The 17,587-nt window shown below is 40.9% G+C and overlaps 1 protein-coding gene across 1 annotated transcript; it reads right to left on the reverse strand.

Annotated features, from left to right (window-relative positions):
• Positions 1 to 8,168: 8,168 nt before the first annotated feature.
• On the reverse strand, positions 8,169 to 15,885 carry FGG (fibrinogen gamma chain). Its single transcript, XM_074950042.1, has 10 exons — positions 15,730 to 15,885; positions 15,591 to 15,635; positions 14,902 to 15,085; positions 14,706 to 14,799; positions 12,319 to 12,449; positions 11,384 to 11,517; positions 11,060 to 11,244; positions 9,969 to 10,249; positions 8,736 to 8,952; positions 8,169 to 8,401 (listed from the first exon to the last, which is right to left on the reverse strand). The coding sequence occupies exons 1-9, from the start codon at positions 15,796 to 15,798 to the stop codon at positions 8,750 to 8,752; spliced, it is 1,326 nt and encodes a 441-aa protein (XP_074806143.1). The 5' UTR covers positions 15,799 to 15,885; the 3' UTR covers positions 8,169 to 8,401; positions 8,736 to 8,749.
• Between the last annotated feature and the right edge of the window lie 1,702 nt (positions 15,886 to 17,587).

The following is a 17,587-nucleotide window of genomic DNA, read 5'->3' on the forward strand; positions in this document are numbered from 1 at the left end:
CTCTTTGGAACCCCCTTTCAGGTAGTTGAAAGCAGCTATCAAATCCCCCCTCATTCTCCTCTTCCGCAGACTAAACAATCCCAGTTCCCTCAGCCTCTCCTCATAAGTCATGTGTTCCAGTCCCCTAATCATTTTTGTTGCCCTCCACTGGACGTTTTCCAATTTTTCCACATCCTTCTTGTAGTGTGGGGCCCAAAACTGGACACAGTACTCCAGATGAGGCCTCACCAATGTCGAATAGAGGGGAACGATCACGTCCCTCAATCTGCTGGCAATGCCCCTACTTATACGTCCCAAAATGCCACTGGCCTTCATGGCAACAAAGGCACACTGTTGACTCATATCCAGCTTCTCGTCCACTGTAACCCCTAGGTCCTTTTCTGCAGAACTGCTGCCTAACCGTTCAGTCCCTAGTCTGTAGCGGTGCATGGGATTCTTCCATCCTAAGTGCAGAACTCTGCACTAGCCCTTGTTGAACCTCATCAGATTTCTTTTGGCCCAATCTTCTAATTTGTCTAGGGCTCTCTGTATCCTATCCTACCCTCCAGCGTATCTACCTCTCCTCCCAGTTTAGTGTCATCTGCAAACTTGCTGAGGGTGCAATCCACACCATCCTCCAGATCATTTATGAAGATATTGAACAAAACCGGCCCGAGGACCGACCCTTGGAGCACTCCACTTGATACCGGCTGCCAACTAGACATGGAGCCATTGATCACAACCCGTTGAGCCTGACAATCTAGCCAGCTTTCTATCCACCTTATAGTCCATTCGTCCAGCCCATACTTCTTTAACTTACTGGCAAGAATGCTGTTGGAGACTGTCAAAAGCTTTGCTAAAGTCAAGGAACAACATGTCCACTGCTTTCCCCTCATCCACAGAGCGAGTTATCTCATCATAGAAGGCAATTAGATTAGTCAGGCATGACTTGCCCTTGGTGAATCCATGCTGACTATTCCTGATCACTTTCCTCTCCTCTAAGTGCTTCAGAATTGATTCCTTGAGGACCTGCTCCATGATTTTTCCGGGGACTGAGGTGAGGCTGACTGGCCTGTAGTTCCCAGGATCCTCCTTCTTCCCTTTTTTAAAGATAGGCACTACATTAGCCTTTTTCCAGTCATCCGGGACCTCCCCCAATCGCCATGAGTTTTCAAAGATAATAGCCAATGGCTCTGCAATCACATCTGCCAGCTCCTTTATCACTCTCGGATGCAGCGTATCCGGCCCCATGGACTTGTGCTCGTCCAGCTTTTCTAAATAGTCCCAAACCACTTCTTTCTTCACAGAGGGCTGGTCGCCTCCTCCCCATGCTGTGCTGCCCAGTTCAGAAGTCTGGGAGCTGACCTTGTTCGTGAAGACAGAGGCAAAAAAAGCACTGAGTACATTAGCTTTTTCCACATTCTCTGTCACTAGGTTGCCTCCCTCATTCAAGAAGGGGCCCACACTTTCCTTGACTTTCTTCTTGTTGCTAACATACCTGAAGAATCCCTTCTTGTTACTCTTAACATCTCTTGCTAGCTGCACCTCCAGGTGTGATTTGGCCTTCCTGATTTCACTCCTGCATGCCCAAGCAATATTTTTATACTCTTCCCTGGTCATTTGTCCAATCTTCCACTTCTTGTAAGCTTCTTTTTTGTGTTTAAGATCAGCAAGGAATTCACTGATAAGCCAAGCTGGTCGCCTGCCATATTTACTATTCTTTCTACACATCGGGATAGTTTGTCCCTGTAACCTCGATAAGGATTCTTTAAAATACAGCCAGCTCTCCTGGACTCCTTTCCCCTGCATGTTATTCTCCCAGGGGATCTTGCCCATCAGTTCCCTGAGGTTGTCAAAGTCTGCTTTTCTGAAGTCCAGGGTCCGTATTCTGCTGCTTTCCTTTCTTCCCTGTGTCAGGATACTGAACTCGACCATCTCATGGTCACTGCTTCCCAGGTTCCCATCCACTTTTGCTTCCCCTACTAATTCTTCATGATTACCTTCTGTGGACTTCAAGTCAATGGGGCTACTTACTGCAGTAAAGGAAGCAAGATCATAGTCAGATGTTAATTCAGGATATATATGGTCATCGACGTAACTAATTACTGAAGGATGTTTTTATGGAAGTCCCATGCTCAACTCTGCCATTTTCATAATTCTGGGTCAGTCTCATCCTGTGCTCTTTACTCAGACAAAATTCCCACTGACATCAAATAAGGACTGAAGAGCTGACCCTAGTTGTAAAAGTGAGCTGTTTACACATTTTTATAATTAAACTGTATTTACTTAGTATGGAATACATATATCCCAGTGCTTTATTTTATCTGGCTACTAAAATATAATTTAAATTGAGAAAAGAAAAAGAAAAGAAAAGAAAAAGTAGAAGTTGGATATGAAACTTTTCCCATTGTTTTCAACCAGTACTACTAGATACAAGATACAGTATATGGCTGACCAAATCTTCCCTGAGCAAGTGTCCCGTGTCTCATGTTTTCCACTTTATTCCTTTGAAATAAACATTGATTTATAAACAGCAATTGTACGCAGCTTGGTACCTCTGACTGGCTGGGAACAAATACAGAGGATAAAGCTGTCTCCTAATGACACCCACTTTTATGTAGACCATACACTTTAAGATCCAGACATTTCTAAAGGAAAGTATGAAGAACAGAAAATATAAAAACAGTCCTATATTATGAGATAGGGTTAGGTGCTCTCAAGTCATTTTTTCTGCTAGGGAAATAGGGATTGGTTCAGTCTTATTTAATATCACTGATTTAATGGCAATGTAGTTATTACTAGTGCATAGTTTCATATTTTGAATGAAGTGGAAGCTTTAGCATAGGAGAAATATTTTTAGAATTAATACATCCCATTTAAAATCCCTGTAGTGCATGATATGGTGACTATTGCAATCATATCAATATGTGTAATAATACCAAGGAAACCCATTTAACGAATAACCTGGTGGCACAAAAATTTCTTTCAACATGTCTGTTTATTCAGTAGGTGTTGGTCTATGAAGGCTCTGTTGTCTTATTAAATGTGCTTTGGCTGTCACACAAAAGAAAATATATTCATTTAGAATTTATGCTTTTACTGGTTCACCTTTTTGAAATCTTATAGAGTTTATAAATCACATAGAACTCCTGGCAAAGTTATTAAGATCCGGTCCATGTGGAGATTGCTACAGAATTAATAACGATGGTTCATCAGTTCATATGAAGTTGTATATTGAGCAGAGACATGAGCATATTTTAACTGTAAGTCCAACACACTAGCAGAGTTTATAAACTCTGCTGGTGAAATACTGTGCTTGTGGTATTTATAAACTTCATTGGCTGAACCTTTCCTACTGGATTAAAGAATGGGGTCCAGATTGGATAACAGATTTGCATTTGTCCTTAAATAGTAGGAGAGTTTCTCCTTCACTTATGTATATTCCATTTATCTTTTCCACTCATCTTTGGCAATGACCTGTTTTTTTCAGTTAAGAGACTGAACATTATTAGCTGCCATAATAACTTAAGAGCAGAGCATATGCATGTGTCTTTGCCAGAATGTGACCTTATTCTGTGAACTCTTCTATATATGAATCATGTCTTTCTATCTGTGGTTCTGGGTGCCACTGGAATATAAAACAAAGATGATGATGATGATAGCTATTTCAAAACAAAAGGTAGAATTTTTAAGGATGGGGAAAGAAGTAAATATTATACTGCCTGTCAAATACTTGACAGCGTTTCTTTTTTGGAACAACAAGTGTCACCAAAATAACAAAATCTAGCATGTGCAGATGTGGGATTATGCAGTTTAGAAAGTGAATAAAACTTTCTCTTGTGTTTTTAAAATTGCACCACACTAGCATTCAGAAACATCCCCACCACACTGAAGCTGGACCATTGTATCTATGTGCCATTCTGTAGCAGCATTTTAAAACTTACTGCTAACTGCATGCAACAAATTTAATTCGTAATAACTGCTTCTAACTGATCCAGCAGTCCTTTCATGTTCCCCTTCTCACCCTCTCACTTCTTATGCTCCTGCTTCTCCTCCTGTTCATTGTTCCCCCAAGGGTCAATTCAACTCCTAGTGAAATAAAGGGAGTTGAACTGAATCCTTTGTCTCCTTCTTCCATTCTTAACTTCATGCCCCATTTCATGCTGCTCCTATGACTGTCAACAAAGGGTTAGATTCACACAAGGGGACTTTGGTGTTGTGATGCTAACTCTGCTGCCTGGTAGAATTCTCAGCCCTGAGTTAGGCATCCGGGCAGCACATACAACGCATGAGGAGTGCTGGGCATCTAACAAACAGATTCTCAGAAGCCAGCAAGCTGAGCAGGGAGTTGCCAAAGCTAGACAGGAGTGAAATGCAGAGGGAAGGGATAGGGTTCAAGCCACCAGTCCCAATGGAACTTAGGTGCCCTAACTATGGGGCTATTGGGTATTCTGGGGCACACACCCGGCCACAAAAATTACTGGCCTGCTCACTCTTGGCTGGGGCCTGATCCGGTAAAGATACAATCCAGCAGGTGTGGTCTGAGCACACCCACTGAATCAGGGGCCCAGGTGAGATAGTCAGGGGAACACCTAGTCTGAGAATCCTACCAAAGACCCAGGAACCAGTTGAGAAAGGGGAACAGAAAGGAACAGCCAGTGAGAGGGACCAGTGAGAGTTGCCAGGAAAGCGGGTCATGAGACTGAGAGAGAATTGCTGAGAGCTGTTGGGAGAGTGCTGCAGATGAAAACTATCAGGAAGAACTGACCAGAGTGGAAAAACCCTGCTGAGTAAAAGGCTCCTAAGTAAAAGGGAAGAACTAGCTCAGAGAGGCAGGCTGAGCCCAGGAACAAGAGGGTTGATTTTGGAGAGAAGTTTGAATGAGGAGGGGTAGGACTCACAGGCAAAGGGGAATCAGGACTGGAACACTGCAGGGGCCAGAAGATGTGAGTTGAGGGCTGTGGGAGAAGAGCGGCAAGAAGAATGGAGAATTGCCGGAGTTGTGGAGTCCCTAAAACAGTGACACAGGAATTGGACAAGAGGGATTGTTGACAGTTGGGTGGGCATCCTGGAGATGATGACCCTGGAGTGCGGGGCTGAATGGCTGCTGCATTTTAACCTGCTTTACTTTGGGGGTTTGAAGAATTGTCTTACTTTGAGAACTTGTTGAAGGTTGAAATATTTCTAATAAATTATGCCTGGAAGCAGGCCTTGTTTTGGACTCCAAGAAGGAGAACACTCCTTGCCTGGGTGAGTAAGGTGACCATCAAGCTGATCCATGGTGAAAAACTTGTGCAACTCAATCATCCCTAGGAGGAGGAGAGATGAAGGGGAAACTGAGGCAGGACTTGCCTATTTTGCAATGGTTGGCCACAAGAGGGTGCCCTGGTGGGGGGTGGGGAGGTGAACCCTCCAACATCTTCCTCTTTCCACTGTTGTCTTTCTGCTTTCTGTTTGATTTATTATTTTTAAGTTCATTGGGGCCGGGACCTTGTCTTTTTCTGCTTTGAAAATACAGTAACTCCTCACTTAACCTTGTAGTTACGTTCCTGAAAAATGTGACTTTAAGTGAAACCATGTTCAGTGAATCCAATTTCCCCATAAGTATTAATGTAAATGGGGGAGTTAGGTTCCAGGGAAATTTTTTTTTCCCAGACAAAAGGAGTCGGCGCGCCTCCTCCCTCCCCGCCTCCTGCCTGCGGCAATCAACTGGCTTGCGGCGTTTTGAAGGTGGCGGGGAGGAGCGAGGACTTGGCATGCAGGCTCCTCCTCCCTCCCTTCTAAATGTGGCAAGCCAGCTGATTGCTGTGGGCAGGAGGCAGGGGAGGGAGGGGGGAGGCATGCCGAGTCCTCGCCCCTGCCCCCTCCCTCCTGCCTGGGGCAATCAGCTGGCTTGCCGCATTTGGGAGGCAGGGGAGGCATGGGGAGCCTGTGCACCAAATCCTCGCTCCTCCTCTCCTCCTTCAAACCACCACAAGCCAGCTGATTGCCCCGGGCAGAAGGAGGGGGAAGGTGCTGATCCGCGGGGTTTGCTAGCAGGCGGGAGGCGCTGTGGGGGGCGGCGTAGGGAGGCTGCCAGCTGTGGAGAAAGCAGGCAGCCAAACAACGTAAGAGTGGAGCATTGCACAGCTTTAAACAAGCATGTTCCCTAATTGATCAGCAAGGTAACAACGAAACAATGTTAACCGGGACAACTTTAAGTGAGGAGTTACTGTAGATGTTGCCTAAGGCTACATTTGGTAAAATTTTCTATTGAAAAAGTCTGTAGGTAATAGTAATATGATTCAATAGTCTCTTCTAGCTTCAGCAGTGGATGTGTAAAATGATCCCTAAACTGCATTCTCATAAATTTCAGATCAGTCTATGACTGTGTTGGCAGATTACATCAGAAAAGAGTATGTAAGGCTCCTCATGTATAAACATGGTATCAGATTAAATCAGTCTCACAAATAGACTCTTTAGGTCTAGACTTTTATAGGTATTTAGGCATTGTGGTGTTCTGTGTTGCAACATCTAACTGATTAAGGACTGTAATTCGTATTTTCAAAAGGAATATAGGCACTTAGGGATGTAAATCCCACAGACTATAAATGGGATTTTGGATCCTAAACACCTTCTGAAAATGAGATTTAGGCTGTGAAATCAATTAGGCATTGCAATGCTGAGCACAGCAATGCCTAAATACCATTAAAAATCAGGACCTTAGTTTCTAACTTCAGCAATACTATGATTGATGGCACACTCTCACTTTGAATCCTCTTCAATTTTGTTTCCTCTATTTCAAAAATGTTATAACAACACTAGAAAAGGCATAGAGAAAAGCAAAATGGTTAAAGGCAGGAAAAGAAAACTCTAAAAGGAGTCTGATCCAAAACCCATTGAGGTCCATGGAAAGTCTCCCAGTGTCTTCAGTGTGGTCTGGATTAGGCTCAAAGAGACTACAAGACAGAGGCGTATATATAAAATGGCACATAAAAAAAACTATGTGCAAAGATCTCTAAGACTGCAGGACAAAGCACTCACTAATTAAGAAAAACCACCAATCAGATTGCCTGTGCAATCTTGATAAGGCTCCTTTGTGAGTCTGCGTTAAGATATAGTCTTTGCAGTTTTACAAAGTATTACAAGGGATGGGTGGGTCTTGAAAATCACCACAAATATGTTACATGATTTCTGGACAGCCCTACAACCAAAACTGAAAGATGCTCAAAATGCTAGACCAGCACTTAAAACACCACTATACAAGTCACAGGGAAAAGCACTTCAAAAAGAGCATCAAACTGGACTGCTACAGACCAATCCACTGTCAGCCTACCTCACCACAGTAAAATGTACATAACTAAGGCAGACTCTCACCAAATACAGATTTGTAACCAGAAACTAGAGATGTAAGTCAGGAGACACAAAGCCCCATCTAAACCCAGAGGAGACTGTCTGTGGAGTCAATGTGACCAAGGGCAAAATGAAACAAACTCTACTCCCATGTCCAAAATATAATAATAATTAGCTCTTATATAGCACTTTTCATCCACAGATCTCCAAGTGCTTTACAAAGGACATCAATATCATTTTCCCCATTTCACAGATAAGAAACTGAGGCACAGAGGGATGAAGTGACTTGCGAAAGGTCACCCAGCAGACCTTTGACAGAGCCAGGAATAGAACCCAATGCAAGTCCCAGTTCACTGTGCTATCCACTAGGCCACACGAATACCCTGTACAATATGAGGGAATTTAAGAAAGATACTCCTCAAACTACAATTTACCATGACAAAAAATCTCATTAAAAACAATGAGGAAAAACTGGGTTTGACTCAGGGAGAAGAGAGATGGCATCATGCTTTACAGCAATCTGTCACCAGATAAGGAATGGACAGTAATAACAATGACTCATGGGATCACAAACACCATGTGTAACCAAATCCTGGGTGGGCTGTACCTGCCTCTGACAGGTACCCGGGGAGTTAAAAATGTGTTAAGGCAGCATATGAGGAATCCATAACAATGTGAGAAAAACAGTTAATGGTTTGCATGTGGCTTGCCTCTAAATGAATAATAGAAAAGTACCAGTGTATAAACCTGGGATGGGTGAACTGGAACAGATTTTTACAACAACTTCTGTAATGTTTGTTTCAATTTGTTTGCTTGCTACTGGATCATTAATGACAAGTTTTATGTGTTCTTTGTAGTCAAAATTTATTGAAAGTGTATACAGAAAAATAACCCCACACAGAGCAGACACAGTAACTTACTCACACAAAAAGGCTTGGGCATTGAATGATTTTGTTTTAATAGTGGGCATCAATTAACAGCCAGAGCTGAACTGAACAAGTTTAGATGAAGTCAGTGTCCCAGAGGTAAAAGATTTTGTTTTCCTGTCCAGATAAATCTTTGTTAAACTGTCTCTTTAAATGTCTCCAACCTACAACAGAAGAAAAAAGAAAGTATTGTAATATCCTCTGCCAAAGGATGAACTATTTATGGTTATGATGGTATGTTTATAGTGGTCATGCATATTTATACTAGTTGAATTTCAAAAGGGACAGTGCTCAAAATATATAAAGGCAAAGAGTCATTTCTGATGACAAGAGCATATCCCTTTATTTGTCAGTCAGTTGAAATAACAATTGTACAAATATACTAACATAAAAGTAAAAATGGTTTTCTGAGAAAATGCTGCACAGTGATAACTTCTATAGGCTATCCTGGAATGCTGAGAGGAGCTATAAATATAGTATTGTTTGAACTATACCTACTGTCTGTTATCTTTCTAAATATCGCCTCGGCCATCTAATCCAACCTGTTTGGAGCCACCTAAGTTGTGCTGCTGTCCTTCTCCTATTGAAAGTCTATTGAATGGGATGACTTTCATCGTAGTTTCCTTCATGGAATACCACCGAGAACGCCAGGTTGCCCAGATAATCCCATTGTCGTATCCAGCTGGACCAACATCTTTTGCTGAGTAAGTGCCACCTAAAATATAAATTGCAGCAGAATATATAATTGTTTGTAAAATAATTTATATGCACATGCGTGTCTTTAGTAATGAAATCCCTGTGCTAAACTATACTTACCATGCACCATTGACTGGCTCTACCTACTAATCTATCTCCCCCAGGATTTATTCTAACATTCCAAATCTCTGAGCAGCTTCAAACTGCTGTCACAATAAAAAAATGTCAGCCTGCCAGAAAAATGTTTCCTTCTCCTCTCCAAATGTAGATTTTCCCTCAAATTACACTGGTCTTAGGTACAGATAGCCAATATTCAGTCCTGCGTGAGTGACAGGTTTAAGGTCTGAAATCTCAAGATCAACCATGAATCCATGATGGTATGGTGTGGAATAAAGTTATTATTGGTACTTGATGGACATGACCTCCATAACTCCTTCATGGCTACATGATTTATGAGTAATGTAGCCACCCCAAACTTATACTGCTAAACTCTTTCTACTACATCATATCATCATGTATATATCCCAAACACACTGCTATTGCAGATTCCCTCTCCTCTTCTCCATTCGTACAAACTTCTGTACTATCAGGTCTGTTTCTCTCCTGAATTCCCTATCCCTCACCCTTTTTTCCTTATCTTTCCACCTTGCCTTGGGGTTTTTTGCCTGTCCTCCTGCAAAGGGATTATGATTGGGACTTGCTGCTGGAGACAATACTTTTGTAACTGCAAAGCAAAAGGGAGAAACTTCTTGTCTTTGCCTCTAGCAGCAGTGGAAGACAGCACCTGTGCTTTAGCTCTTGCATACAATGCTTCCCCCAGGCTCAGCAGAAGCTACCTGGAGTAACAAATAAGGGCAGGTAGAGTATCAACTTGTGTTGCTCAGCAGCAAAGATCAGCTGTGAAGTGTAAGGAATGGGATGGCCAAAAATAAATAAACAGCTAAAATCTACACAATGTTTTTCTCCATCACTGGAATTTGTTGTAAAGCCATGAAGTTATTTTTATATGAAGTAGGTACCCAAAGCATGTATTACCTGTATAATATTTTCCATTGAGGTTACCAGCATGACATCTATTCATCCACCATCCTGCTCCATCCTGATCAGCACAATTGCCCTTAAATTTATCATTGTCACTATCATAGGTACTGAATTGCATGCCATTATGGGATGTAAAAAATTTGTCACTGGGATCATCTCCAAAATCAAAACCATCGAGGGCATCCCCAGCTTCACCGCCAGCAACAAAATAGGCATAGGTCAGTCGGTACTTGTCTGCTTCAGGTCCCACTTTGAACACAGCATAGTCTGCAGTACTGTTAAAAAAATGGTGCATTTGTGTACACTGGATTCCCCAAACATACACAATTAGACTATAAATGACAGCATTTTAGAGTCGGTTCCTGTGTCACTCTATGTCTAATTAGAAGACATATCTAATAAGTAATTAGATATTTCCTTGCCAGATTATAATATGTCACTTTAATGTACCATAATGAAGCCTTCTATACTCCCCCCCCCCCAATTTTAGGTAGTCAAAGACAGGTAAAGTGGGTCATCTCAGTGGCCTTAGAGTAGTGCTTTGTGATGGCTTTCAGGAGGTCTGAGTTAGATAGATAATCACAGTCTCCAATTGTCCATGCTGGCATGAAATGGGGATGGTGAGAGCAAATTGCTCCTGGAAGGAGAAAATGGCTTGCACCACTCAATATCTATCTCTTTCTACGGAATAGTGAAGTATGACAACAACAGGTTCTGAATGGAATCTCATCTGATTTCCAGCAGTCTACAGAGTAAATTATATTTTCCAAGGAAGACGCCAACATGGAGCTTTCATGAGCATATACTGCTTCCTTTTGGGTCACAAAGTTGCAGGTAGTGAGAGAAAATTCAACTGCAAATATATTCATGGCTTTATAAACCGATAGAGAAGGTAGTTTGAAACAAATAGGTTAATGACTCTGCATCATCTATTCTTCTGAAAGTTGTACAAACTGATCTGATAGTGGAGACTGTCTGATATCTGGTAGTAGAGACAGATATCTGTAGCTGTACCAAAAAAATCAGTACACATGACAGGTATGTATTTTAAGTTGACTTTTTTAGAAGGCTCATTCGTTAAATACCTTCTTTTATTCTCCCAGTCTTCCAGTTCTATCCTTAAGGCATATGGAATAGTAGACTGAGTGGTTATTAAATGAATCTTTTCATTTCCCAGCCAGTACTCTGTCTGGTCATCTGGTGACAGGTGTCCAAATCCTTCTTTGTACTGAACCCAGTTTTTCTTGAAGTCCACGCTCCCATCAAGTCTCTGGTAGAAAAGAAAGAAAGAAAGAAAGAAAGAAAGAAAGAAAGAAAGAAAGAAAGTCAACCAAAGCAACGTGCCCTTGTAAATGAAATACTGTTATATAATCAGAATTATTCATGACCTGAATTTACAAATTACATACTCTCTGGAACACTGTCCATCCATTGCCAAATGTGTCAATCTCACAATAGACTAGGAACTGTTGCTTAGCTCCTAGAGGTTTGATGAAGTAAAGACCACTGTGTCTGGCACCTTTATGTGCAATGTCTTGACAATCTGCAATAAACAAACACCATTGTTTGTATTTTGGCTACAGTCTGATCTTGTTTTAAACGTGGTTTTAAAAGTATCTGATCATTTTCTAGTACAGTGCAACATACACAATACATATAATAATTACTATGGCAAAGTTATCTCTGTAGGCTAGGTCTTCATCACACAGGAAGTCTTATTGAAGTTAACGGGACTTGTATAAGGATGAGCAGGATTTTGCTATTAGTAATTATCTAGGTAGCATAACTTGAATGTAAAATACAATAGTTTTATTTGTTTCTGCTGTCATAAAAAGGGCATTTTTAGGTCTAATGTATTAGATTAATTATCTCTGTGTGGCTGAGCAGAAATATTATAATATAGTATCCTTTCTGTTCTTATAACTCCAAAAAGCACTTGCCTGGTCTATGGACTACAATAAAGATAGGGTTTACTGAGAAAGTCAAATCTTGGCTACTCATGACCAAATGAGAAAATAAGATTTGTTCCACAACTTCCTATATGCAGAACACCTATCGAGTATTTCTGTTAAATGAAGCACTGGCCACCAAACAAACAGCCATAAAAATAGCAGTAACAAAATGTAAATATGGAAAAGCATTCATTATATTGGTCAGGATGCTGAGTCCCTTATTCCCATGGGTAATTCTTAGAGAAATCAATAGATCATGTGATTAAGAATAACTCCTGTAATGAAGTTTTGCAGGACCACTCATTTAAGTACTCAGATGGCCCTCACCACTATATTGTTGACAGATAACACTTAAGAATTAATCTAAGCCACACAATAAGCATTTCATGTACCTCTTCCAGTTGTATCCAGTATTTGGACTGTGTCTCTGCATGGCTCCTGACATTGTGACGCAAGCTGATTAGTCTTCTGTTTTAGTTGTGAAATCTTGTTCGTGTTTAATATCAATATATCTGTCAGTTGCCTAGAGATAAAAACATAAAAATGACCTGTTATGCCAGTTTTTCTTAATGAGAACAATACATATTTCCCTGAAATATGCCTTACATATCTAATGTACTAATCTAAAATGTGTTGCTTTATTTAATGATCGGGGGTAGCCGTGTTAGTCTGGATCTGTAAAATCGGCAAAGAGTCCTGTGGCACCTTATAGATTAACAAACGTATTGGAGCATAAGCTTTCGTGGGTGAATACCCACTTCGTCGGATGCATGTAGTGGAAATTTCCAGAGGCAGGAATAAATATGCAAGCAATTATACCTGCCTCTGGAAATTTCCACTACATGCATCCGACGAAGTGGGTATTCACCCACGAAAGCTTATGCTCCAATACGTCTGTTAGTCTATAAAGTGCCACAGGACTCTTTGCCGCTTTTATTTAATGAGACATTGTAAACCATTTTGGCTACAGTGTGGTATTTAGCTACAGTTCTACACTAGGGGCAGTGCAGAGCTGCCCCAACCTCATACAAGCATTTGGGCATTTTGCTTTCCAAAGCTAACCATTTGCACTAGGAGGACAATAATTTGCTACAGTCAGTGTCGGCTGGTGCACAAAAACGTGAAGCCAAGATTCTGCCTACTCCTCTTCTCTATCTGCTCCCTTTATTGCTAGTTGCTTTTGAGTGGGAGCAACTTGGCAGCAGCTTTTGCACTCTCCTGAGAGCAAATACTACTGTTCTGGGTAGCCCATAGGAAGGCTGTACAAGGCGGGTAGTCTCCCTCTGCGCTCTCATTTTCACTATGTTGTTGCATAAGGGCCAGCCACATTCCAGCCCTTTGTAAATGCCTATTAGGGCTTCCGTGTATATAGACGTTTTCTAGAATGTTGGGTTTGATGCAATGTTTATTACATGTATCCAGAGCTGAAATTGTATTTACGTGACCATTCCAGATCTTATCCCTTCACTACCTCCCTGTTGTTTGAATGTCTTTTGCCTTGTCAGTACTCCAATGTACTGAGCACTCTGACACTAATCCAACAAAGTGTTTACATGCACGTTTAATTTTGAGCAGGCCCATTGTCTGATTCAGGAAAGCACTGAAGCACATGCTTAACTTGGACATGTTTTACTTGGACCAGTATCTCGTTATGCAGTGAAGCCCATTCCTGCAGTCAGTACATGGACAAAGCTCTATGGGAATTTTTCTTTTGTGAGAATTGCAGGTCTGAGTTCTGGAGGTAAAGTATATAGTAAGGTACAAGAAAGTACAATAGAAACCTGATTTTATGAAGGTTTGGAGGACTCTTGAAACCTTCATAAAACTGGGAGTTCATAAAATCATGAGAACTTGAAATACCGTGAAAAAATAACAGGAGTCTGCATCCATAGCCCTACATATTATGAAAATTAACAATTGCATATTTGCATAAAAGAGTAAATACATTTGAGAGCAATTCATTCTAATATTATATAGAGTATATTAATTAAAAACAATATAAACCTAAATCTAATATGAAAATTAAAATCTGTCATCAGTGGGTGGTTAAATAAAAAATGCTCTCAGACCAGGTGAGGCAAAGGCATTTAAGATAAAATATAGTTACATTAATTCTAAATGTCTAAAACTCAGACTTACTGTATATTAACCAATTATGAGTGATTCCTGGCATAATGTTATCACAGGAGTGACTTTGGCATTTAAAGTTAAATAGTACAATTACAATTTATAAATAATTATTCATTATTAAAATTTAGATAAGTTAAATATGTTTTCAAATATATAGAACAGTATAGACTTAAGATGAACACCTTTGAGTTTAATAGTGATTCTGGATTCGCTCCAACAAAACAGAGAGTAGAAATTGGTGTTCATGATGGGTGTTCAGCAAAACCAATAAAAAAGTATCAGCTAGCTAAGCAAGTCTTTGGTTAGATCCATGTTACAGTTTCATGTTACTAAAATCTCTGAAGTCTAAGAATAATGAACAGAAACATTTTGAACAATTACTTAAACAAAAATACTGATTGAAAAAAAAAAAAGAACAGCCAAACTTTCCCATGTTCTTACAGCCAGATCTTGTATTTCAGTGGGAGATGTGGGTATTCAAGAAATGCAAGATCGGATCCTAATTCTGCAGTTATGAGTGAAAAGACCCCAAAATGGTCTTTATATGCAGAAGTGAAGTGCTGTGAAAAAAATTAAATTGCAGCTGGTAAAATAAAATAAAGGAACAGAGCTGCATAGTTAGACAATATCAAAAGTGGGAAATACCTACTGTATAGTATTTTCATGTTCCACAATAGTGTTTTCATATCTGATAATTTCATCAATTATTTTCCTGGTTTTTTGAGTAAAACTGTCGATCACATCTGTAGAACAGGTATAATATATTAATGCAATTACATGTAAAAGTAAGAAAACCAAATTAATGCATATTTTTCTCAATTTTGTAATTGTCTTTATGTTCTCACTTGGCTGAGTCTGTTTCTCTGGGGGGCTGAGGATTCGGATTTGGCGGATCAATTGTTCCGTTACAACAGAAGAGTTAGTGATCTGCTGCAAGAGATTTTCAAGGACCTGCAGCTGCTTATCCACATCAGGGTGGTATTTATTCAAGAAGTCTGCAATGCCGCATGTAGTTGGGCAATAGTTACCCTAAAGGGAAAAGAATAATTAAACATAACAATAATAGTAATAATTAATTAATAAAGGCCCAGTCCAGGTTCTACAGGGAGGCAAAAGAGATGGTCACTTAGGGCAGGAAATATTAAGGGCAGCCCAACATTCAATAAGGATTTATATAGGTAACTGTGGGCAGGTAGGACTGGGCATTTGCTACTTTGCCTGCAGAAGCAGAATCTGTAGAGACAGCCCTGATAATGTATATTGTTATTAAATATTAAAAATAACAACATACGTTATTGATAATAGCATACTTTAGAATAATACATGGCATTATTAATGGAATTTACAGTACATTTTAGAACAATGAATGCTGTTATTAAGAGTGCCCGTAAAGCATAATATTACATTTAATAACAGTAGATATTGAAAATAACAATGCATGTTAAAACAAAATAATAATGATTGTTAACTATACGTGGAACAATATTTTATTCAGCTCCTTAATTTAGAAGAAAGGAATCACACATCTACTTACAAATCGTTCATCTAAGATGCAGCAGTTTTCTCTGGTAGCAATATACTGAAAAGGAGAAAACAACATTATTTTTTAGTTATTTTTCTCCTTATGGTATTTTTGGGGCATAGTAATGGTCCATTTGTACAATTTCACTTACTGCCATGCAAGCTGAAAAGAGTAAGGACAGGAGATGCACAGTAGCCCAGCTGTGTAAATTCAGCACCATTGTGTCTATACCAAAGTGTGCTCCCAGCTAGAGTGTGTGCAGAGTCAGTGACAGAGATTCAGCTGTACGGGCTGCTGGAATCTTCCCTGACTCTCCTGCACTTCACAGCAGCAGTTTAAGGGAGCTGGCTGAACCTGGGGGTGGGCACCGTGATGCAATGTGTAGGGGTGGGACAGTGGTGGAAGAACAACTTCTCAGTCCCTTTGTCCTGGATTCCCAGAATTTGCACTGAAACTCCTGCTCCTCCCACTTTTAGTACCAGTTTCCCATTCGCCCACATTATGTCCTTTGCAGCCAGGGCAGTGTTAGGATCTGGAGAAAGGTAAGGGGAGGCATAGAGCCATGCTTCCAGTAACACTGGAGTAATAAAACTAACATATGATTCTGGACAATGTTGGAATGCTGCCTGAGATGAGCCCCAGTTGTTTAGTTCAAGGAGAAGCCCCAGTTACTCTCAGGGACTATATGTAAGAGGCACAGGTTATTCAATAACAACAGGCTGCTATTTTTCAAGCACTTATGTTCTTACAATCCACAGATTCCATTCTGGGGAATTGTATGTGTCAGTTGTAGGATCAAAGTGTTTTCCTTTCTAGTCACCACTGGTTCAGAACCCATGCTTTGAAAAGCGCATTGCTGCTGTAAGCAAGATTGTACGCTCTTAGGGGCAAGGACTGTCTTGTTTGTTATGTTTGTACAGTGCCTTGCCCAATAGGGCTAGAGAAAGGACAATCTTGTTGTTCGGACATTGAACAAGGACTCTAGGCTCCATTCCCAGCTCTGCTACAGATTTCAGGCTAGATCTGCAAAGCACTTAGGTGTTCCAGTCCTCAGCATTGCAGGGCCTACTTTTTAGGTGCCCTGCCCCCAAGTAGAATTCACAGCCCCAGGTTAGGTATCCAGGCTTCCTATACAATGCATGGGGAAAGATTGGTGCTTAAAGAAGGAATCCTCAAAAGCCAGCAATTTAGCAGGGTGCCATCTAAGATAACCAGTGGGCAATGCCAGCCAAAGGTAGTTAGGTGATTAACTCCAGGCCAGAGGGAATTGCCTATCTCTGCTCGAGATTCACAGGCTTGTGCCCTCTCCTGGAGTTAGGCATCGAAGCCAGGTCAGCCCTTTCTCATGAAAAACCACAGAAAGAATGAACCTCTCTATGGCCAATAGCCGACTGGTTCGGGCACTCACCTAGGAGATGTGTTTTCAATATTCATAGAAGCAAGGACATGAGCTTGGTCTCCCACATCCCAGATGAGTGCCCTAGCTATTGGGTATTCTGGGACACACACTCACATCAGGTAGCCCCCAAAATCCCCAGTCAGGTTGCCCTCAGCTGTCTTTTGTATGTGGCCTGTTTGGGCCCCACAGATGAGACAGGCAGGGGAACGCCTAATTTAAGACTCTTGCCAGGGCTTAGGTGTGAGCTAAAGCATGGAGTGGCTTGGGGGCATCAGGGTTTAGGTGGTTTTGCACATGCCCACCAGCAGAAACTTAGATGCCCAGGGGTCTTTACTGGTGGAAATTTAGGCACTTACAGAGTTTAGGCACTTCCAGGATGTGGTGGCACCTGAGCAGGGATTTTGAAGCTCTTGATGTTGCTTAAATGTTAGACCTAGGCACCTAACATGGCAGGTAGGCTCCTAAGTCCTTTGTTGATCTACCCCTTCCTGTATAACCAGCAGCAACCTATTTCACTGCTCTGTGCCTCAGTTTCCAATCTGTAAAATAGGGATAATAATATAGCTATTTTACACTCTTTGCTTATCTCTTCTATTAGGATTGTAAATCT

This window comes from Natator depressus, chromosome 4 (genome assembly GCF_965152275.1).
Source record: "Natator depressus isolate rNatDep1 chromosome 4, rNatDep2.hap1, whole genome shotgun sequence".
Taxonomy (NCBI): domain Eukaryota; kingdom Metazoa; phylum Chordata; order Testudines; family Cheloniidae; genus Natator; species Natator depressus.